The 25446-nt window shown below is 40.1% G+C and overlaps 1 protein-coding gene across 1 annotated transcript in view; it reads right to left on the reverse strand.

The window, feature by feature from the left end:
• The window catches only part of HYDIN (HYDIN axonemal central pair apparatus protein), a gene marked incomplete at its 5' end in the record, with an annotated part of 359388 nt that overhangs the window by 150024 nt on the left and 183918 nt on the right, over nt 1–25446 (reverse strand). Inside the window, one exon of the mRNA XM_079723315.1 lies at nt 23365–23678. Coding sequence (XP_079579441.1) covers nt 23365–23678 — 314 coding nt within the window. The remainder of the gene's footprint in view (nt 1–23364; nt 23679–25446) is intronic.

Genomic DNA, 25446 nt, shown 5'->3' on the forward strand with positions numbered 1-25446 from the left:
GCCTTAGCTCTTTATTACATCCCAGAATGCTTCCAACTGGCCACCCGTACTGGAAGTTGGTGGGATATAACTGAGCAGCTGAGACTCAAGTTACTCAGATTGTAGGGGGTGAAAACCGTATTTTTAAAGGTTCTCAAAAGGAGATGCAGTTGGAGCTTTTAGAACAATGGTTCTCACTGCAGCTGTCCATTGGAACCACCTGTGGAACGTTAAGAACAACTTCCCAACGTCCAAAACTATAAGAAATAAATGTTTACTGTTTTAAGCCACCCAGTCTCTGGTATTTGTTATAGCAGCCAGAACAGACTAAGACAGGCCCTAATAAAGTAACTGCAGCCAACAATTATTCATTACTTACTCTCTACCAGGTATTATATTAAGCACTTACTAAGGACTGCCTAGTTAAATCTTCACCACAGCTTGATGAGGTAGGTCCTATGATGGTCTCAGTCTTCAGATGACAAAACTCAGAAAGCAAGTAAGTGGCTGAGCTAAGTTAGCCTGGCTCCAAATCTCATGCTCTTAACAGCTTTATTGGACAGTCTACCTGGTCAACAAGAGAAGGCTTCTTGGTTACTTCATGCCATGCCATGCCCAAGGCAGTGACTCATAAAGTAGTTTTTTTTCATCCTAAAAGTAATTGGAAGCCACAACATAAGGAACACACAATGTATTGTCTAGAAGCTTTCTTTGGAAGAAAAGGGGCCCATCCTGATTGTATCTAGATAAGGAAAAGCAAGACACAGTCGACCTTGTCCCTGAAGTGACTTCCTACAGAGAGTTTTGCTGCAAGGTGAGTAGTAGAGGGATGTGCCCAGAATTTACCTTGAAGCTCTCCAGAGGGATTTCCGTGAGAAATGACCACTTTTATAAAAGTTCCAGAAGGTGTCTCCACTGCTACATGCTCTTAGAAAGGCTGCCGAACAGGTGGGCTGTGAAATCTCCCTTATAATCAGCTTCAAAGCTCTTCAGAAATATTTTCAAAACAGGACAGTTTTTAAAGTCAATTTCTTTTAAAGTCTGGCCTTCAGTAGACAGAGCTAGCTTTGGGGGGGGATTAATTAATACAAACATGTGGATAAATCAGATCACTATACAAAGCAAGCAGACATCATCCTAACTCAGGTTCAGATATGCACTGATAACTTTCCACTGATTTCTTTAGAAGCCAGCTTAGTTCACAGTGAATATCTAAAAGCCGGATGCCCTCCACTGAATTCTGAGACATTGGGAAGATGCCTTAAAAAGAATGAATCTTATAATAAGGTAACTAGAGTTCTTCTATAATAACATAAAAGCCGTATAAGAAGTTTTATAACACTCAAAATTGAAATGAAAAACAGCCCAATTCATTTCTCTAGGGGGTAACAAATATCTCAGGAAATTGGACTAAACAGAACTGCAAATAGAAGCAGACTACATTATCCCTGACATGGTGATCACTTTTAAGTTCAATATGAAGAGAGTGAAAGGTCTGCCTCTTCTTGGATTTAAGTCACTTGCAGGCTCACTACAAAGACAGGAACTTGTTTCTGGAAGCTCAGACTTGAGACATGGTGTGCAGCCCTCCCACTAGTCCCAGAGGCTAATTTGATCCCCTGGTCAGATAAATTAGCTGGCCTATCACAGCAGGAGAGGAGATTCTAGATGGATGGGCTATGGGAGGCCTGGGTGATGGAGGGCCTGGGGGGCTTCCAGGGGCATCAGCATGGAGGATAAGCAGGTCTGCTGGGGGTCAACTTCACACTGCTCTCTTTCATAAGGGGCTTCAAATTTACCAATAAGGTTACATTTATAATGGGGGTGATAAGACGTGGATGTTCAATTCATTATTATTCTTAAGCTATGCACATGTGTTATACACACTTTTGCCTGTATGATGTAATTTCACAATAAAACAAGAGTGGATGTCAAGGAACACTGTGGAGTGAGAAAGGGCCTCAACTAGGTAATGAAATCATCACTGAACTTCCAGAGAGGCAGTTTCAGCTAAGTGAGGGGCCAAAAGCCAGCTTAAGACAAATTAGGGAGTGAAAGGGGTAACTAGTGTATTGTTTTCTTCTGTTTCCTTGTACAGAGATGGTGATGATGCAAGAGGATTAAGAGAAGGGCTATCAAAGATGCAGAGCACTTGTACCAGGGGCAAAGGTCTAGAGAGCTTGGTGGTAGTAAGAGAGAAGGGAAGTTATTGATGGAGAGAAGCATGATGGAAAGTCTGGCCTTGAAAAGCAGCAGATGTTGGGGGGAAGGAGATGAGATGATGAAAGCAGGAGCCTGAAGAAAAGCAGTCTCTGGTGTGGGCCAGGGGAAACCAGAGGGAAGCAAGCTGCCTAGCAGAGTGTGGTGGGAATCTGGGAGGGAGGGATGGCGAGAGCTACATCCTCTGAGTAAGAGGATGGCTAGGAGCTGAAAGGAAGGACCGATCCAGGAAACACCTGTGAGGAAAAACTGGTGGGATGTACCAACCAACTGGGTACTGAGGAGAGAAGAAGAACCTATGAAAGATGACACAAAACCAGACAGGCTAGGGGGCTGGGCACAGCCTTGGGATTGTTCATGATCAACTACCAGTGAGTGACACATTGCTTTCCAAAGTGATTGTGTCAGTTTACCCGCCCACTAGCAATGTATGTGCTTCCAACTTCCACACCCTCAACATTTGATACAGTCGTGTTTAATTTTATCTAATTTTGTGGGTGTGCAATGGTGTCTAGTTGTTGTTTTAATTTCCATTTTCAAGATTACTAATGAGATGGAACATCTTTTTATATCCTTATTGGCCATTCATATTTCCTCTTCTGTGAAACAACCACTCGTTTCCTCCCATTTAAAAATTGAATTACATGTTTTTTCCTTCAAAGGCATACTTTATGTATTATGTACTCTAATAATTTGAAGGTAATGTGTATGCTGAAACCTTCTTTCAGTTTGTGACTTGTCTTTTAATTCTTTTTATGGTGTCTTTTCATGAATAAAAGTTCTCAAATTTAAGGCAGAAATTATGAATAGTTTCTTCATGGTTTTGTGCTTTTATCTTGTTAAAGAAATTCCCCCTTATTCAGAGACCATCAAGGCATCATCCTACATTTTCTTCACATTTAAAAATTTGACTTTCACATTTATATCTTTAACCCATATGGAATTAATTTTTTGTATAGTGTGAGTTTAGGGATCCATTTAGGCTTTTTTTTTCTATATAGATACTGGATTGTCCCTAGATCATTCACTGAATATGTCATTCCTTCTCCTTTGTTTTACAGTTTCATCTCTGTTATGTTTCCATACATGCATGGGTCTGTTTCTGGACTCTGTTCTGTTCTTTAGTCCATTTGCCCATCTGTGCACCAATACCACACTTTTAACATTATTATATTTTCACAATAATGTGATATTCAGTAGAGAAAGACCTCCCAGTCTGGAGGGGCCTGACTAGTCTCATCCCTTTGTTCTTTCATATATAGTTTAGAATCAACATGTTGGGATTTTGATTAGAAGTGCATTGAAGCTATAGATAATTTTGGGGACAAATAACATCTTTAAAAAATTGAGTCTTTTAAATCAAAGAACATAGTATGTCTCACTTTTATTTAGGTCTTCTTTAATGATTTTTAATAAAATTACTTTATACATAGAGATTTTTGCAGTTTTTTGTTAGATTTATTCCTAAATACATTTAAAAATTTGCATTCTCTTTTTTATTTGTTGCTGCTACACAGAAATGCAATTGGCCTTTATAGCTCATACTCTTCCATCATCCTCACTAAATTCTTTTGCTAATTCTAATAACTGCTTGTAGATTATTTGAGTTTTCTATATAGATAATCATAACATGGCAGTTTCATTTCTTCCTTCCAAATCTAGTCCCTTTTATTTATTTTTGTATCTTCCTCCAATAGCTAGGCTCTTTAGTAAATTGTTGAATAGAAAGCAACTTTGTATTGTTTGTGATTTTCAAGAAAACAATTTTAACATCTATTGTTTTCTCCAGTTCTCCTTGATTGAGTTGAGGAATTTTCCCATGAAGAGTTGTTTAGCTTTATTAAATGTTTTTTCCTTAATCTATTTAGAGGACAATATATATATATATATATATTTTAAATGTGGTAAATTAAATGATTATATTTTCTTATCTTGAACCAACCTTGCATTCCTGGAGTAAGCCCAACTTGGTCATGATAGCCCATCTTTGTATCCTTTGCTGGACTCAGTTTGCTAGTATTCTGGTGGATATTTTGCATTTCCTATTTTTAAACTAATGAGTAAGAATGACATGAAATATTTATGTCTCAGACCTGGCTTAATTGGTCTTAGATTAGTTTCAAAACTAATTAGATTAGTTTCAAACAATGAGTTGAGTAATATTTTCTTCTATTTCTCAGAAGAGTTGTGTAAGTTTGCAAAGGAAACTACTGACAAAATGAAAAGACAGCCTACTGAATGGGGGAAAAATTTGCAAATGATATCACCGATAAGGGGTTAATATTCAAAATATATAAACAGATCATACAACCCAACATAAAAAAAAACCCAATTTAAAAATGGGCAGAGAGACCTTTAAGATGGTGGAGGAGTTAGCTCTGGCTGGTGACTGGCCTGTGCCTCTGAGGTGGGAGAGCTGAGTTCAGGATATTGGTCCACAAGTGACCTCCTGGCTCTACATAATATCAAATGACAAAAGCTCTCCTAGAGATCTCCATCTCAATGCTAAAACCCACCTCCACTCAATGACCAACAAGCTACAGTGCTGGACACCCTATGCCAAACAACTAGCAAGACAGGAACACAAGTCCACCCATTAGCAGAGAGGCTGCCTAAAATCATAATAAGGGCACAGACACCACAAAACAAACCATTGGATGCCATCCTGCCCACCAGAAAGACAAGATCCATCCTCACCCACCAGAACACAGGGACCAGTCCCCTCCACCAGGAAGCCTACAAAACCCACTGAACTACCCTTAGCCACTGGTGGCAGACACCAAAAACAATGGGAACTATGAACCTGCAGCCCGTGAAAAGAAGACCCCAAACACAGTAAGTTAAGCAAAATGAGAAGACAGAGAAACACACAGCAGGTGATGGAGCAAGGTAAAAACCCACCAGACCAAACAAATGAAGAGTAAATAGCCAGTCTACCTGAAAAAGAATTTTTTAATGATAGTAATGATAGAGTAATGATATCTAATGATAGCGAGTAATGATATCATTACAGAGTAATGATAGTAAAGATGATCCAAAATCTTGGAAATAGAATGGAGAAATACAACGTTTAACAAGGAACTAGAAGATTTAAAGAGCAAACAAACAATGATGAACAACACAATAAATGAAACTAAAAATTCTCTAGAAGGAATCAATAGCAGAATAACTGAGGCAGAAGAACAGATAAGTGACCTGGAAGATAAAATAGTGGAAATAACTACCACAGAGCAGAATAAAGAAAAAAGAATGAAAAGAATTGAGGACAGTCTCAGAGACCTCTGGGACAACATTAAATGCACCAACATTCGAATTATAGGGGTTGCAGAAGAAGAAGAGAAAAAGAAAGGGAGCGAGAAAATATTTGAAGATATTAGAGTTGAAAACTTCCCTAATATGGGAAAGGAACTAGTGAATCAAGTCCAGGAAGCACAGAGAGTCCCATACAGGATAAATCCAAAGAGAAACACATCAAGACACATATTATTCAAACTACCAAAAATTAAATACAAAGAAAAAATGTTAAAAGCAGCAAGGGAAAAGCAACAAATAACATACAAGGGAATCCCCTTAAGGTTAACGGCTGATCTTTCAGCAGAAACTCTGTGAGCCAGAAGGGAGGGGTAGGACATATTTAAAGTGATGAAAGGGAAAAACCTACAACCAAGATCACTCTACCCAGCAAGGATCTCATGCAGATTTGACGGAGAAATTAAAACCTTTACAGACAAGCAAAAGCTAAGAGAATTCAGCACCACCAAACCAGCTTTACAGTAAATGCTGAAGGAACTTCTCTAGGCAGGAAACACAAGAGAAGGAAAACACCTACAATAACAAACCCAAAACAATTAAGAAAATGGTAATAGGAACACACATATCGATAACTACTGTAAATATAAATGGATTAAATGCTCCAACCTAAAGACGTAGACTAGCTGAACGGATACAAAAACAAGACCCGTATATATGCTGTCTACAAGAGACCCACATCAGATCTAGGGACACATATAGACTGAAAGTGAGGGCACGGAAAGAGATATTCCATGCAAATGGAAATCAAAAGAAAGCTGGAGCAGCAATTCTCATATCAGACAAAATAGACTTTAAAATAAAGACTATTACAAGAGACAAAGTAGGACACTACAGAATGATCAAGGGATCAATCCAACAAGATATAAAAATTGTAAATATTTATGCACCCAACATAGGAGCACCTCAATACAAAAGGCAAATGCTAACAGCCATAAAAGGGGAAATCGACAGTAACACAGTAATAGTAGGGGACTTTAACACCCCACTTTCACCAATGGACAGATCATCCAAAATGAAATTAAATAAGGAAACAAAACCTTTAAATGATACATTAAACAAGATGGACTTAACTGATATTTATAGGACATTCCATCCAAAAACAACAGAGTACACTTTCTTCTCAAGTGCTCATGGAACATTCTCCAGGATAGATCATATCTTGGGTCACATATCAAGCCTCGGTAAATTTAAGAAAATCGAAATTGTATCAAGTATCTTTTCCGACCACAACACTATGAGACTAGATATCAATTACAGGAAATAGTCTGTGAAAAATACAAACACATGGAGGCTAAACAATACACTACACTACTAAAATAACCAAGAGATAACTGAAGAAATCAAAGAGGAAATCAAAAAATACCTAGAAACAGGGCTTCCCTGGTGGCGCAGTGGTTGAGAGTCCGCCTGCCGCTGCAGGGGACGTGGGTTCATGCCCCGGTCCGGGAGGATCCCACATGCCACAGAGCGGCTGGGCCCGTGAGCCATGGCTGCTGAGCCTGCGCGTCCGGAGCCTGTGCTCTGCAACAGGAGAGGCCACAACAGTGAGAGGCCTGCGTACCGCAAAAAACAAAACAAAACAAACAAACAAAAAACAAAAAAAAAACCCTAGAAACAAATGACAATGAAAACACGATGACCCGAAACCTAAGGGATGCAGCAAAAGCAGTTCTAAGAGGGAAGTTTATACCAACACAATCCTACCTCAAGAAACAAGAAACATCTCAAATAAACAACCTAACCTTACACCTAAAGCAATTAGAGAAGAAGAAAAAGAAAAACCCAAAGTCAGCAGAAGGAAAGAAATCATAAAGACCAGATCAGAAATAAATGAAAAAGAAATGAAGGAAACAATAGCTAAGATCAATAAAACGAAAAGCTGGTTCTTTGAGAAGATAAACAAAATTGATAAACCATTAGCCAGACCCATCAAGAAAAAAAGGGAGAAGACTCAAATCAACAGAATTAGAAATGAAAAAGGAGAAGTAACAACTGACACTGCAGAAATACAAAGGATCATGAGAGACTACTACAAGCAACTCTATGCCAATAAAATGGACAACCTGGAAGAAATGGACAAATTCTCAGAAAAGCACAACCTTCCGAGACTGAACCAGGAAGAAATAGAAAATATAAACAGACCAATCACAAGCACTGAAATTGAAACTGTGATTAAAAATCTTCCAACAAACAAAAGCCCAGGACCAGATGGCTTCACAGGAAAATTCTAAACATGAAAACATTTAGAGAAGAGCTAACACCTATCCTTCTCAAACTCTTCCAAAATATAGCAGAGGGAGGAACACTCCCAAACTCATTCTATGAGGCCACCATCACCCTGATACCAAACCAGACAAAGACATTACATAAAAAGGAAACTACAGGCCAATAACACTGATGAATAAAGATGCAAAAATCCTCAACAAAATACTAGCAAACAGAATCCAACAGCACATGAAAAGGATCATACACCATGATCAAGTGGGGTTTATCCCAGGATGCAAGGATTCTTCAATATATGCAAATCGATCAATGTGATACACCATATTAACAAATTGAAGGAGAAAAACCACATGATCATCTCAACAGATGCAGAGAAAGCTTTCGACAAAATTCAATACCATTTATGATAAAAACCCTCCAGAAAGTGGGCATAGAGGGAACTTACCTCAACATAATAAAGGCCATATACGACAAACCCACAGCCAACATCATTCTCAATGGTGAAAAACTGAGACCATTTCCACTAAGATCAGGAACAAGACAAGGTTACCCACTCTCACCACTATTATTCAACATAGTTTTGGAAGTTTTAGCCACAGCAATCAGAGAAGAAAAATAAATAAAAGAAATCCAAATTGGAAAAGAAGAAGTAAAGCTGTCACTGTTTGCAGATGACATGATACTATACATAGAGAATCCTAAAGATGCTACCAGAAAACTACTAGAGCTAATTAATGAATTTGGTAAAGTAGCAGGATACAAAATGAATGCACAGAAATCTCTTCCATTCCTATACAGTAATGATGAAAAATCTGAAAGAGAAATTAAGGAAACACTCCCATTTAGCATTGCAACAAAAAGAATAAAAAAGCTAGGAATAAACCTACCTAAGGAGGGAAAAGACCTGTACTCGGAAAACTACAAGATAGTGATGAAAGAAATTAAAGACGATACAATCAGATGGAGAGATATACCATGTTCTTGGATTGGAAAAATCAACATTCTGAAAATGACTATATTACCCAAAGTAATGTACAGATTCAGTGCAATTCTTATCAAACTACCAATTGTATTTTTCACAGAACTAGAACAAAAAATTTCACAATTTGTATGGAAACACAAATGACCCTGAATAGCCAGAGCAATCTTGAGAAAGAAAAACGGAGCTGGAGGATTCAAGCTCCCTGACTTCAGACTATACTACAAAGCTACAGCAATCAAGACAATATGGTACTGGCACACAAACAGAAATATAGATTAATGGAACAGGATAGAAAGCCCAAAGACAAACGCACACACATAGAGTCACCTTATTTTTGATAGAGGAGGCAAGAATATGCAATGGAGAAGACAGCCTCTTCAATAAGTGGTGCTGGGAAAACTGGACAGCTACATGTAAAAGAATGAAATTAGAACACTCCCTAACACCATACACAAAAATAAACTCAAAATGGGTTAGAGCCCTAAATGTAAGACTGGACACTATAAAACTCTTAGAGGAAAACATAGGCAGAACACTCTATGACATAAATCACAGCAAGGTCCTTTTGGACCCACCTCCTAGAGAGAGGGAAATAAAAACAAACATAAAGAAATGGGACCTAATGAAACGTAAAAGTTTTTGCACAGCAAAGGAAAACATAAACAAGACGAAAAGACAACCCTCAGAATGGGAGAAAATATTTGCAAATGAAGCAACTGGCAAAGGATTAATCTCCAAAATTTACAAGCAGCTCATGAAGCTCAAAATAAAAAACAAACAAACAACCCAATCCAAAAATGGGCAGGAGACCTAAATAGACATTTCTCCAGAGAAGATATATAGATGGTCAACAAACACATGAAAGGATGCTCAACATCACTAATCATCAGAGAAATGCAAATCAAAACTACAATGAGGTATCACCTCCCACCAGTCAGAATGGCCATCATCAGAAAATCTACAAACAATAAATGCTGGAGAGGGTGTGGAGAATAGGGAATCCTCTTGCACTGCTGGTGGGAATGTAAATTGATACAGCCACTATGGAGAACAGTATGGAGGTTCCTTAAAAAAACTAAAAATAGAAGTACTATACGATCCAGCAATCCCACTACTGGGCATATACCCTGAGAAAACCATAATTCAAAAAGAGTCATGTACCACAATGTTCATTGTAGCTCTATTTACAATAGCCAGGACATAGAAGCAACCTAAGTGTCCATCGACTGATGAATGGATAAAGAAGATGTGGCACATATATACAGTGGAATATTACCCAGCCATAAAAAGAAACGAAATTGAGTTATTTCTACTGAGGTGGATGGACTTAGAGTCTGTCATACAGAGTGAAGTAAGTCAGAAAGAGAGAAACAAATACTGTATGCTAACACATATATATGGAATAAAAAAAAAAGGTTCTGAGGAACCTAGGGGGAGGACAGGAATAAAGATGCAGATGTAGAGAATGCATTTGAGGACACAAGCAGGGGGAGGGGTAACCTGGGACGAAGTGAGAGAGTGGCATGGACATATATACACTACCAAATGTAAAATAGATAGCTAGTGGGAAGCAGCCACATAGCACAGGGAGATCAGCTCGGTGCTTTGTGACCACCTAGAAGGGTGGGATAGGGAGGGTGGGAGTGAGAGGCAGGAGGGAGGAGATATGGAGATCTATGTATATGTATAGCTGATTCACTTTGTTATAAAGCAGAAACTAACACAACATTGTAAAGCAATTATACTCCAATAAAGGTATTAAAAAAAAAAGGGCAGAATACCTGAATAGATGTTTTTTCCAAAGAAGACATGCAGATGGCCAACAGGCACATGAAAAGATGCTCAACATCACTAGGGAAATTCAAATCAAAACCACAATGAGATATCACCTCACACCTGTCAGAATGGTTATCATTAAAAAAGAACACAAATAACAAATGTTGGAAAGGATGTGAAGAAAAGGGAACCTTCAAATACTGTTGGTGGGAACATAAATTGGTGCAGCCACTGCAAAAAACAGTATGGAGGTTTCTCAAGAAATTAAAAATAGAACTATCATGTGACCTAGCAATTCCATTCCTGGGTATATATAGAAAAAAAAACCCATTAATTTGAAAAGATACATGTATCCCAATGTTCATAGCAGCATTATTTATAATTGCCAATATATGGAAGCAACCTAAGTGTCCATCAACAGATGAGTGGATAAAGATGTGGTATATATGTACAGTGGACTATTACTCAGCCATAGAAAAGGAAGGACATTTTGCTATTTGCAACAACATGGATGGACTTGGAGAACATTATGCTACATGAAGTAAGTCACACAGAGAAAGACAAATGCTGTATGACATCACATATATGGAATGTAAAGAATACAACAAACTAGTGAATATAACAAAAAAGAAACAGACTCACAGATGTACAGAACAAATTAGAGGTTACCAGTGGGGAGAGGGAAGAGGGGAGGGGCAATATTGGGGTAGGGGATTAAGAGGTAGAAACTATTATGTTATCAAATAAGAACAAAAAAATAACAAAAATAAGAAACTGTTATAAAATAAGCTAAAAGGATATATTGTACAACATGGAAAATATAGCTAGTATTTTATAATAACTATAAATGGAGTATAACCTTTAAAATTGTGAATCACTATATTATACGCCTGTAACTTACACAATAATGTACATTAACTATACTCCAATAAAAAATAAGTAATATAAAAAAAAGAATTTGTGTAAGTTTGGAATAATTATTTGTTCCTTGAATACTTGGAAAAACTTGCCTTTGTCTATCAGAACTAGTGTTTTATTATAGAAGGACTTGAAGCTATTTATTCAATTTCTTCAGTGATTAAAAGACCATTTGGATTATTTTTAACATCTTTATTGGAGTATAATTGCTTTACAATGGTGTGTTACTTTCTGCTTTATAACAAAGTGAATCAGCTATACATATACATATATCCCCATATCTCTTCCCTCTTACGTCTCCCTCCCTCCCACCCTCCCTACCCCGCCCTTCTAGGTGGTCACAAAGCACCAAGCTGATCTCTCTGTGCTATGCAGTTGCTTCCCACTAGCTATCAGTTTTACATTTGGTAGTGTATATATGTCCATGCCACTTGGGATAAAGATGCAGACCTACTAGAGAATGGACTTGAGGACACAGGGAGCGGGAAGGGTAAGCTGGGATTTCTTTTTTTTTTTTTAAGTTAGTTTTGATAAGTTGTATTTTTCTAAGATTTTATTCATTTTATCCAATTTTTCAAATTTTTGCCATAAAGTTACTCATGAAAATTTCATCTTTTTAATATCTGCTGCAACTGTAGTTATATCATTTGTGTATTCCTAGTTATGGTTGTGCCTTTTTTTTTTCTTTATCAGTCTTGCCTGAATTTGTTAATTTTATTAACAGTCTCTTCAAATAGTCGACTCCTGGCTTTGTTGATTCTTTGTATTTTATTTAATTTTCTCTTTCATTAGTTTCTGGCCATACATTCAATATTTCCTTCTGTCTATTTTCTTTGGCTATATTTGTTTATTTACTTACCCAACTTTTATAGCTGTGAATGTTCAACTCAATTTTCAGCCTCCTTTCTTTTGTAACATAGCATCTAAAGTAGGGCTTGTCAATGGTAGCACTATCAATATTTTGAATGGATAATTCTTTGTTGTTGGGGGCTGTCCTGTGTATTGAAAAATACTTAGTAGCATCCCTGGCCTCTACCCACTAGATGCCAGTAGCTCCCCCTGGTTATGATGATGCTGATGCCAATAATAATAATAATAATAATAATAAATCTCCAGACATTGCCAAATGTCCCCTGGGGGGCAAAATTGCCTTCAGTTGGGAACCACAGATTTAAGACTACAGATTTTCATTTAAGACCACTTTAGCTTCTGCTGGGAAAACTGGACAGCTACATGTAAAAGAATGAAATTAGAACATTCTCTAACACCATACTCAAAAATAAACTCAAAGTGGATCAAAGACCTAAATGTTAAGGCCGGACACTATAAAACTCTTAGAAGAAAACATAGGCAGGACGCACTCTCTGACATAAATCACAGCAATATCCTTTTGCACACACCTCCTAGAGTAACGAAAATAAAAACAAAAGTAAACAAATGGGAGTTTATTAAACTTAAAAGCAAAGGAAACCATAAACAAAGCGAAAAGACAACCCACAGAATGGGAGAAAATATTTGACAACAAAGTGACCAACAAGGGATTAATCTCCAAAATATACAAACAGCTCATGCAGTTTGTATGTCAAAAAAACAAACAATCCAATCAAAAAATGGGCAGGAGATCTAAATAGACATTTCTCCAAAGAAGACATACAGATGGCCAAAAAAAGCACATGAAAAGATGCTCAACATCACTAATTATTAGAGAAATGCAAATCAAAACTACAGTGAGGTATCATCTCACACCAGTCAGAATGGTCATCATCAAAAAGTCTACAAACAATAAATGCTGGAGACGGTGTGGAGGAAAGGGAACCCTCCTACACTGTCGGTGGGAATGTAAATTGGTACAACCACTATGGAGAACAGTATGGAGGTTCCTTAAAAAACTAAAAATAGAACTACTGAACTTCCCTGGTCTACAGTGGTTAAGAATCCGCCTGCCAATGCAGGGGACACGGGTTCAAGTCCTGGTCCAGGAAGATCCCACATGCCACAGAGCAACTAAGCCCCGTGCACCACAACTACTGAGACTGTGCTCCAGAGCCCATGAGCCACAAATGCTGAGCCCACGTGCCACAACTACTGAAGCCTGCACACCTAAAGCCCGTGCTCCACAACAAGAGAAGCCACCGCAATGAGAAGCCCGCACGCTGCAACAAAGAGCAGCCGACGCTCGCCACAACTAGAGAAAGCCTGTGCGCAGCAACGAAGACCCAACACAGCCAAAAGTAAATAAAATAAATAAATTTATTTTTTAAAAAGTATATGCCAATAGAGGATTATAAAATGACCAAATAAATTCATAATTAAAAATAAATAAATAAAAATAGAACTACTATATGATATAGCAGTCCCACTCCTAGGCATATATCTGGAGAAAACCGTATTTCGAAAAGATACGTGCACCCCAATGTTCACTGCAGCACTACTTACAATAGCCAAGACATGGAAGCAGCCTAAATATCCATCAACAGAGGATTGGATAAAGAAGATGTGGTACATATACACAATGGAATATTACTCAGCCATAAAAAAGAACAAAATAATGCCATTTGCAACAACATGGATGGACCCAGAGATTATCATACTAAGTGAAGTCAGAGAAAGATATATCATATGATATCACTCATATGTGGTATCTAATTTTTAAAAATGATACAAATGAACTCATTTACAAAACAGAAATAGACTTACAGATATTGAAACCAAACTTATGGCTACCAAAGGGGAAGCATGGGGTGGGGGGGAGGGATAAACCGGGAGCTTGGGATTAACATACACAAACTAGTATACATAAGATAGATAACCAACAAGGACCTGCTGTATAGCACAGGGAACTCTACTCAATATTTTGTGATAGCCTATATGAGAAAAGAATCTGAAAAAGAATGAAAATATGTATATGTATAACTGAATCACTTTGCTGTATACCTGAAACTAACACAACATTGTAAATCAACTATAATCCAATAAAATTTTTTAAAAGTCCACTTCAGCTTCATTACCACTGATTTTTTTCATCGTCATTCAATCTTAAGTATTTCCTGATTTTCATTGTGATTTTTTTCACCCATAGGTTATTCAGAAGTGTATTTTAAAATGTCTATGTTCTTCTTTACTTGTTTATTTTTAAATATATATTTGTTATTGATTTCTAACATAACAGATTTGTTGAGATTTGCTTTAAGCCCTAGTATACGGTAATTTTTCATAAGTGTTCCATAGGGTTGGAAGAGTTTTTTCTTAATGGGGTGTTCTACATATATTATATGGAGCCTGTTAATTGTGTTCGAACTGTCTGTAGGAGAGCTGTCCAACAGAATTTTCTACGGTGACTGACATGGCCTGTATCTGTGCTGTTCAATACAACAGCCGCAAGCCACACGTGGTTACTGGACACTTAAAATGTGGCTAGTGTGACTAAGGAGCTACATTTTTAATTTAAAAAGTTAAAAAAAAATTTAAATAGCTACGTGAGGTTTGGTGGCTACTACATGCGGCAATGTAAGCTATAGAGTCTTGCTGATTTTCTGTCTGCTCGAGAGAGTGTTATTAAAGATAGGGGATTTGATTTGCTTTATGTATTTTGAAGTTATGTTTTGAGATGTATGAAGTTTAGGATTATTATATCTTTCTGATGAACTGACCTAGTAACCTGCTTGACCTCTGGTAATGCTTTTTTGTTTTAAAGTCCATTTTTGGTTACGAGGGGGGAAAGGTGGGGGAGGGATAAACTGGGAGACTGGGATTGACATATACGCACTACGATATAGAAAACAGATAACTAAAAAGGACCTACTGTATAGCACAGGGAACTCTACTCAGTACTCTGTAATAACCTATATGGGAAAAGAATCTAAAAAAGATTATATATGTATATATATATATATGTGTGTATAACTGATTCACTTTGCTGTACAGCAGAAAATAACACAACATTGTAAATCAACTATACTCTGATAAAAATTTTTTAAAAAATGAAGTCTATTTTAACTGATGTTTCATAGCTTCCTCAGAACTCCCTCCATTATATGCCTGTTCTATCTTTTCCCATCCTTTTATATTACTGTATCCTTATTTTTCAGGTATCCCTTTTTAAAATAATTGTGAGTAAAATCCAAAAGCACAATCATTTTCTTAGTTTTATTTACAGTGATTTCAATTACTGATACATTTGGATTTATTTTATCATCTTATTTTGTAATTTTTATTTATTTATTTCTGTGTATCTTTTCCATGTCACCCCTTCCCCTAATTTTTTATTTACTTTGGATTGACTACATTTTTCCCCTTCACTTTTTTTCTTCTAGTAATAAAATACTTTTACTTCTTTTCTTTACTTAAATTTATGTTAAAAGCTTACCTTTTCCCTCTTCTGGAACAACTCAAAGACCTAAAATCTTTCATTTCTCCCCTTCCATACTATATAGTATTTCAGTCCTATATTAATATTTTACATGATTATTTTATGTAGTTAATGGTATTTTAATTTTACCCATAATATACCATTTTCTTGGTTCAGAAATCCTCCTTGCAACTCAGACATATGGCTGAGATAATTTTCCTTCTTCCTTAAGTATACCCAGTGCAAGTGCCTTTAATGAGCCTGCTCCCCCTTTGATAATGACCTCTTGCAGTTCTGTTAGTCTAAGGACTACCATTTCTGTTGACTCTGGTCCATGGTAGCCCATGTCACTCTCTCTAACTCACTTACTTTAAACCCTTCCATGGCTTTTCACTACATTTTGAAAAAAATCAAACTCCTCAGCATGGCCTACAACACCGGACCTGACCTGGCCCTGCAGAATTTTCCAGTCATATTGCTACCATTTCCCTGACTCATGGGCTTCTGATACCATGACCTTTTTACTCTTCAAATGTTTATTCACATATTTACTGATTTAATTTTTTTTTAATTAAAGACTGTTATGTGTTGAATCGGTCCCCTTTGAAATACTATGTTGAAGTTCTAACCCCCAGTACTTCTGCACTACTGCTCAGTGAATATTCTTAAGGTCAACTTCTCCTCAACCCTCAGCCATACATGATTCAGAAGAGCAGGTCACATAACACCTTGAGTTGGTAAGGGAGGCCACAGAGGTTCTGGTTAAGACTCTCATCCCTTGTCCCTTCAGGCCTCTGCTACCTTTCTTAATCTCATCTAGACTAATCCTTTAGGTGTGCTGTCTACTTCCTGGCAGCATCAGCTTATGGTGATTTGTTACAGCAGCAATAGGAAACTAATACAGGCGAGGGGGATAGCCCCTGTTTGCACTGGATTCATTCTTTGGGCTGTTAAACTGTCATTCTGGCTCAAGTACAAGCAGGGGGAGAGTTAGGGAAGAAAGGGGGTGGGAGGGGCATAAGAACTTGACTTGGCACTTTGCCTGAGGCCAGCTGTGGCCACTTCTGTTCCCTCTTTTGACCCTTTTTGCTCCCTCATCAGAACTGCTTTCCCTCTAGACCCCAGGCTCCACGCTCGCTTTTGTCTCTTATCCAAACTTCTCTGGGAGGTGGAAAAAAAAACAACAACTGCAGAAGCTTGAAGGATTCTGAGAGGTGCAGGGCCTGTGGGGAAGACAGAGGGATATTTATTGAACGGACAGAAGCTCAAGCTAGCAAGAGACACCTGCGGCCCTCAGACCCCGTAAGGCCTCTCTGTGTCCTGAAATGGCTTCTGACTGATTTCAGGAGATGTTTTCAAGCCACCTCTGGGATTCTGCTTCTCAGATAGGTCCTGTATTAGCATTACAGGGGTGCCAATCCACTCAATTTCCTCAATAAAGGAATGGCCGTAACACCTGACACTTACTGAGCATTTATTATGTGACACACAGATCCAAGAGCTCTGCAGTAGGGGCTGAGACAATCCTCACCACATCCGTATGTGGGAGATGCCATTATGATCACCCTCATTTCAGGCAAGGAAGCCGAGGCTCAGGGACCCTCAGCCATCCACCAAGGTCACATGGGGCAGGTGGCTGAGTAGAAGGCTGCCTTAGAGGCTAGGCTCTTGGCACACTGAGCAGCCCTGGAAGGCTGGGATGCAAGGATGCCCACTGCCTGACCCATGGGATTCAATAAAATTATTTTTTTTGAAAGAAATATAAAGAACCATGTTTTATTTTCCCCCTAAACATTTCTGTTTTCTTGATTGGACCCTTGGGCAAAGCAGGGGCCAGTCCTTGATCATGGGTCTGGGCTTACCTGGCTGCAGGGATGAGTGGTGGGGAAGACAGAGGGCACTCTGGGCCTGGCCCTCCTGACCACACAAGGACTGTGGCCTTTGAGGGCCTGGCTTCAGCCTTGATGAATGTAGCCTGGTACAGGAAAGGAATTTTCTAACCTCCAGAAGGAAAAGGCGCTGAGTCCATCACGTTGGTGTCTAAGGACCCTATGGTTCCAACACTTTAGGATCCTGGGGAGTGCTTCACTTAGCAGCACTTGGTGGGAAGGAATGGAGAAGAAGGGACCCTTTGAGACCTGAAAACAGCCACCAAGTTCAGATTTTTCTTTCATGTGTCATCTCAAAGACACATGCACTTTATAAACATTTAGTGCTCACAGCAAGTCTTTTCGGTTTCTGCATTATCCCCATTTTACAGATAAGTAAACCAGGGCACGGGGTCATGTGTTTAGAACAGGGCTGGGATTCTAACCAGCCATGTCCGATTCCACAGCCCAGGACCTCAACTACCACTGATACCATGTCTTTAAAAAGTTCCACTTTCAAAGCAAGAGAAATTGAGGGGTGATGAAGAGACAGACAGAAGCATCCAGGCGATAAGGACCCTCCACCCCACTTCCAGCCCTTCCACCCTCCTCTTCCAATCACAATATTGGACAACTGATGCTCATCACAAAAAAATCAGTGTGAGAACAACACATGTTCCTTTGCTGTCAGGCTGGGCTCCCTTAGGCTCTTGTATTTGGTTTATTTATAATCTGATTTGGAAGCAAAAAGGCAAAGCTGTCCTTGGGGACCATGCGGCCCACATGCTCCAAGTTCTAACATCGCCTCAGCTTGCAGCTCTGAGTCTGGGCATAGACGCCAGCTGAGCCAGCATCTGCTTGATTCTCTCTGGTCTCTTAAAAGCAAAGCCTGGTGTCAGTGTCGGCTTCCCTGTGCTCCCCTTTCACACAGATGCCACAAAACATCGTGCTCTTATCCGGGTAAGCAGTTAGGCCAAAGAAAGGGCACGTTTCTGCAGTGCTGCTGTGCCAGCAGCCATGCCCAGCCCTGATATGTCCTCCCAGCTTCCTCATTACTTGCGTACGCGTGAGCGCATGGACTGTTATCTATCAAACTCAGTCTAGAACACTGTCATGCACGTGGACTCGCAAGGATGAGTGGGTTTCTAAGGCAATGACTGGCTTAGGGAGTGCTTACCTAACACGCTTGCCCACTTTACTTCTCTCTTTGTTCTTATGTATGACATGAGGGCCAACTTGGAACCAAAAATATGCTCAAACAAGAGAGATGCTTTGAATGTCTGAGTCAGAATTCCCTACAAAATCACACACACACACACACACACTCATTCCCAAATGCACAGACATGCATGTACACATGCATGTGCACACACATGCTCCCACATGTGCACGCACACACACACGTGTGATGTATACGTGTTGTGACAGGCAGGAATGTTGAGAGTCTAGGCCTCCTCATATCCTGCCTAATAAAAGAAGAAGAAAACTTCTTTTATGCTTTTGTTTCTTTTACTAGTTAGAAGAATTCTAAGGCTTAGAAGAATTCTGATTGGAAAAGAAAGGTTCGTGTTGGTATATCTAATAAAAGTGACCTTTAGCCAATGAGTGGTTCATGTTTTTCTGACAGGCTGCACAGACAGAGCCTGTCTAGACAGCAAGTGGCATTGTTTTTTCTCTTCAAGGTGATATTTATGCCTTGAACCTTTCCATTTGGCAGGTGCCAGGAAGCCAACAGAAAAGAATGTTAAACCAGTTATGAAATGACTCTCCTCTCACTACAAACACCAGGGGCAGGGAGAGCAGTTGATTAACTAGAAAATACCTTTTGAGGACTGTGCTATGGACTGTGCTGGGCTCTGGGATCCAGAGGCAACAGAACAGATGTGCTCCCTAGTCTCATGGGGATTAAGCGCCAGCTAGGAAGTTGACCATTAGCCATAGTTGCAAATGTGATGAGTCACCAAGGAGATAGGCTACTGGTGCCTATAACAGGGGACCTTGGGTAGGGCAGGGTCTCGGAGAAGGCTTCCTGGGGAAGGAGGTTTAAGCTGAAGACTTAGTGAGGCAGCAGGGCTAACTAGGTGAGGAGAGGGGAGAGCTCCCAGCAGAGAGAGGGCAGTTAGACAGCAAACCACCACTGGGCAGGAAAGAGGCCGGCATGGTGGGTAAATAGAAAGAAGTCAGTGTGGTAAGGGGAGGGCAAAGTGAGAAGAAGCTGGAGAGGAATTCAGGGGCAGCACAGGGGCAGCTGAGCCTTGAAGAACACAGTGAGTATTTTGTACTTTATCCCAAGAAGCATGGGTGTCCTTCAATGCTGAAAACCAGGGCAGTGACATGCTCATCGCTTGTCTGCTGAAGGGGTGATGGACTGTGGCACAGGAGTGGAGGCAGAGAGCCCAGTCAGGGGCTGTCACAATGGTCCAGGCAGGAGCAATCGGGGTTTCAACTAGGGTAACAACCGTGGAGATGGGAATGAGAGGTTTCTAGAAGATGGAATAGGTAGAACTTGGTGATGGATTTGATGCGTGGGGTAAGGGAGAGGAGGGAATCTGGATGCCTCTCAGGACAGTGATGTCATTTACTGGAACAAGGGCCCTGTAGGAGAGGCAGGGAGGGGGCAGGGGAGAACCTGAGACTGGAGTGGGGTACGCTGGACACAAGTCACCTGCGAGACATCCAGGAGGAGACGTCAAGAAGGTGATGGACTTAGAACTCCGAGGGGTCTTGGTGGAGATACGCATTCAGAAGCCTCTGCAACCGGGGCTAAGTGAAGCTGTCGGTGAATGCAACTCCAGGAAGAGCAGACGGCCTAGGAGGGAGCCCTGCATCCTACAACTCCAGCAGAGCTGCTGCTGGCCGAGAGCTGAGAAGTAGTCAGTCGAGGGGACAAGAGGAAAAGCAGGAGAGTACGGTGCTACTCAAGCCATGAAAGGAATGTGTTTCAGGAAGGAGGGGTTGAACAACTGTGCTGAATGCTGCTAAGGGTTATCTTTCTGAAAAAACCCGACTCTGTCACTCTCCTGATTACAAATCCCACCACTGCCTCCAAGAAAGAGTCTAAGTGCCTTATCATGGAATACCAGGCCTCTCACACACTGCTGCCAACCTACCTGCCCAGCCTCGCCTCCCCGGACTGCCCCCCATTGATGAAGTCTGCACTGTGGCTGCACTGACGGGTCCCCTGTGGACACTGATGGGGCGTGCCACCTGCCTCTCCCGCATTCCTTCTCCTATATTGCAGTTTTTTGCCTGGAGATCTGCCTCACTCCCACCCCTTCAGTCCATGTGGTTCTGAGGTCATCACTGCAGCATTTGGTGTGGGGCACACGGCCAGGCCAATGCTAATCAAGAGCTTCACCCTCCCCTGATGGTGACCAGTGAGGGGAGGGGACAGGAAAGGTGATTAAGATGGTCCCATCAGAGTGCATCTTCTGGAAGTTCTGGGACCAAGGCTCATGTTCCTTTCCAGTGGCTCAGAATCTGCACAGACATGGCCCCAGGAGTGCTGGCAACACTTGGTGACCACGGGAGAAAAGGTGATCCGAGAACGCGGCTAACTCATGACAGAGAGCAGAGCTGAGACAGGGACCCTGGCTCCAGTAACATCGTTTGAGTCCTTGCTTTAAGCCAGGCCAGAAGCCAGAATGAACTTGGACTTTTGAGTTGTGGGAACCAGTGAATGAACTTTGCTTTTCATTTTCTTTTTTTTTAGAAAAATATTTTTTAAAAATTTATTTGTTTTTTGGCTGCGTTGGGTTGTCATTGCTGTGTGCAGGCTTTCTCTAGTTGTGGTGAGCGGGGGCTACTCTTCGTTGCAGTGTGTGGCCTTCTCATTGCAGTGGCTTCTCTTGTTGTGGAGCACAGGCTCTAGGCGCGTGGGCTCAGTAGTTGTGGCTCGCGGGCCCTAGAGCGCAGGCTCAGTAGTTGTGGCTCACGGGCTTAGTTGCTCTGCGGCATGTGGGATCTTCCCAGACCAGGGCTCAAACGCGTGTCCCCTGCATTGGCAGGCAGATTCTTAACCACTGCACCACCAGGGAAGTCCCTGCTTTTCACTTTTACTTAGGGCCAGGTTTCTTGTCACTTGCAACAGAATCCATGAATCCGAACTTATATACATGCTATTCCTGTTACTGAGAGTGTTTCCCTGCTTCTCCATCTGGAGCATTTAACTGTGCCTCTCAGTGCAGCCTTCTCTGACTCCTGCGAGCACTCATTCCCCCGGCATCCCTCAGAGGCTGGCACTATCATGTGTCATGGCTTACACATTTGTTTCCCCAACAGCCTCAGTCCAGCTATCATGTCTTACTCATTTTTGTATCCCTGATACCTCACCCATTATCTGCTGCATAAGAGCCACTTATCAAATGGTTTCTGAGTGACTCTCTGAATGAATGAATCAATCAATGAATCAATGAATGAACAAATGAAATATAAGCAGAGGCTCAGTATCAAGGTATTAGAAGATAAAGAAGAAAGGAAAAAAATGGTTAAATGAGTGCTTAAGCCAATGAAAATTAAGTGTATCATCTCCAGTACTGGCCAAGAACATTTTCAAAATGTCATCATTTTAATTATGGAAATGGCCTCTCGAAAATAAAAAGATAAATAAAGCATGTCCCTTGCTCCCAGATAGAAAAAACTCATTTAGCTGTGTTCCATCAGAATAACTTCACACAATCTGGTGTTCGAAACTCATTAAGTCAGGTTGGCTGATTTTTCCATAATTATTTTAAACGTTCACCATCTACAGAATTTCATCCCAAACCTGAACAGTCATTGGCACCTAACGAGCAGGCTCCATCACTCAGGCCCAGAACCGGCTTCGGTGCTACACTGGATCATCATCAGATGTTTATGGAAGACATCCAGAGCAAGCCATAGTTACCATGGAAACAGGCACAGGAAAGGAAAGGATGGCTATCATACACAAGATGAGGATTGTGTACAGGAAGCATCGACCAGCCAAGAAATAACATGAGACTTTCCCAGTTAAGAATGGCCGTTCAAAATTCAGGTGTTGAAAACCGAGCTGTCCAAACATCCAATAAGGAAATATGCACAAGCCCATTCATCCTGGCCAACAACATGGCTTTTGACCCACATGAAACTGTTACTGAGGCTTGACTGAAATAGGCTGTTCCTAGTTCTTTAAGGGAGTGTTTTCCAAATTAAGGTGGCTTTAGCTTCTAACTGAACAGGAAAGACACTTCTAAACCCAAATATTGTAAAGACGGCTTTTCCCTTCCGGCACTCACCACCTCCCACTATTTTGTACATAAGTATATATCTATATACCTACGTACATATATGGGCCATAATGGAACCCACTGAAATATGCAGAAGGTAGAGCTCAGGGCAGCACACATCTCATGTATCATCCTGCTCAATTCATGCTTTGGGTTTGAAATGCTTATTAAGGAAACTCTATGAAGACTATTTTTAGTGATAAATTTCTAATGATCCAACCACTAGATTCAAAATTAGAGCAGGCTTAGGGATATCACTTTGTTAATTTGGTGGCAATTGGGGCTTTCAGAGATGTTTTATCTGCTTTTCCTGTTTGGAAACCTAGGATGGACCATGGCTCTTTGTTCCTTCTGTCAATGATTAGCTGTTGGAAGTGAAAGTATTCATGAAAGACCAGTACTCTGAATACAGGAAACCAAGTGCAAAGCCCGAAGGAGAAAAAAAATGAAGAGCAGGGGAGAGCTCTGCAGGATTGCCACGCTAGTTGGTACCTTATCTGATTTTCCTCATCATCCACCAGGAAGAACCAGCGAAACTTCACAACCAGGGGGCTGCAGTTGGTGACTGTGATGTAGTGGATCACCTCAGTATCGTTCAGGATACAGCCAAAATCTAGCTCCATGGTCTCAAAGGTGAGGTTGGGGTAATTCACTTCTCCACGCAGGTGCAGGCTGTCCACTTGAGGGTGCTCCACATACTTGATTTCTAGAACTTCTTCTGCCACCCAGGTATTCAAATCGTTTTTATAGGAAGGGTTGAATTTGACCAGCAGGTCTTTTTCTTCACCCATCTCCAGTTTAATAGGCTACAAACAAGATAATGGGGAATTACCAACATCCATACTGTGCATTTCCAACCTGATACATGAAATAGGACAACTAAAGTTATATATATATATATATATATATATATATATATATATACACACACACACACACATACATATACATACAGACACACAGATTAGTAGGAAATACGTATATATACACTTTATCCATAACTATGTATCCACACTTTACATAGTTAAACAGCTAGTATATCGCTATCGATATCTATATCTACCCATATCTATCTATCTCTATGCACTTACACACATATATATTTTTTAATAGTTGAAAATGAAAGCAAGAAAAATTTGAAGAAAAATGATTAGAAAAAAGAGATGATAAGCATTGTGAGGTTGTAAGGATTGAGGAGTTGTAAAAGGAAAATCTGCAATGAATAACTATTACGAAATATTCTTAACTGAAAATAAATTAGATTGTAAAACGCTCTTCCTAGATAAGTGGGAAAAGTTCTTTGCTTAAGAAAAATTTAAAAAGGCTTTCTAAAGGACCCCATGGTGGAGGGGCTCTGTAGAGGGTGACCCAGAAAGGGATGGATTAGGTAATTTAATTTCTTTTCTAACGTCTCCAATTCTAACTCTTCAGCATAGTGGTATCCACTTTCCGCTGTTTTCTATTCAACTTAAAATGACACTCCAGAGCCGTACAGAGTTTGTTCGGTAGATTGTGTTTGTTCTTTTCTCTCTTTGATTCAAATCCCCATGTGTTCCTTGATGCCAAGGCTACAGAAACACCTTCCCATAGAAAGCCTGGCTCTGAGTTGGCTTTTTTAGGAATCGCTTAATCCCCACATTTAATCGGCACGAAAGCCACCTCCTGGTTTTGCAGAAAGTGCCCTGAGGCAGTCAGGAAGAATGCCCACAGCAACAAATCTGTTTACAGGGCACTTTCCTCTTCACTGAGTTTGAAGGTTCAGGTATTTAACTGTGCACTTCAGTGACACGATCAGATGGTTTCAGTTGATAAAGCCAATCACCGGATTCAAGAGTCAGAGAGAGGGTAATGACTCCTCAGTTGGCTAATCCCCTCTGAAAGGCCCGCTGGCCACTTGGCCCAGGTGGCTTGCCACAATTTAGAAGTCATTCTTGTAGACCATGGTATCTGCAGCACTAGGCATTGCAATGCTTGGTGTTTAAATATCTTGGAGATTGACTTAAACACTTTTTCCCCCAGAGAAATGACTTTGCTGTTTTGTGGAAATGATACATATCCACAAAATTTTATATTATATACAAAAGCACAAAGAAGAAGTTAGAAATTCATTCAAAACTTCACAAGATATTATTTCTCAGAGTTCACATTTGGTAAAACATTACTCCAAACGTGACAGATAAATAAAATTTTACAAAAATGGAATTAGACTAATTTATTTTAAAAAATCATGTTTGAAATAAAAAAAAAAACTGAAGAAAATTTCTTATACAAGAGATATTAATTGTAAGATCGTGGACTCTGAAGCCAGACTGCTTGGGTTCAAATCCTCGCTCTGCCAGATACTAGCTCTGTGAACTTGGGCAAACTTGCTTGGCCTTCCTAGCCCCCAGTTTCTCCATCTGTAAAACAGGGGCAATAATAGTACCTAGCTTTTTTTAAGAGGATGAAATGAGTTAATATATTTGTGATGCGTTCAGAGCAGTGCCTAGCACATAGTGTATGGTATATAAATGCCAATTACTACTACAATCCCTTTATGATCAAGAGAATTGATCAAAAACTGTGGAGAAGTCC

The sequence above is a fragment of the Hyperoodon ampullatus genome (assembly GCF_949752795.1).
Source record: "Hyperoodon ampullatus genome assembly, chromosome: 18".
NCBI classification, from domain to species: Eukaryota; Metazoa; Chordata; class Mammalia; order Artiodactyla; family Ziphiidae; genus Hyperoodon; species Hyperoodon ampullatus.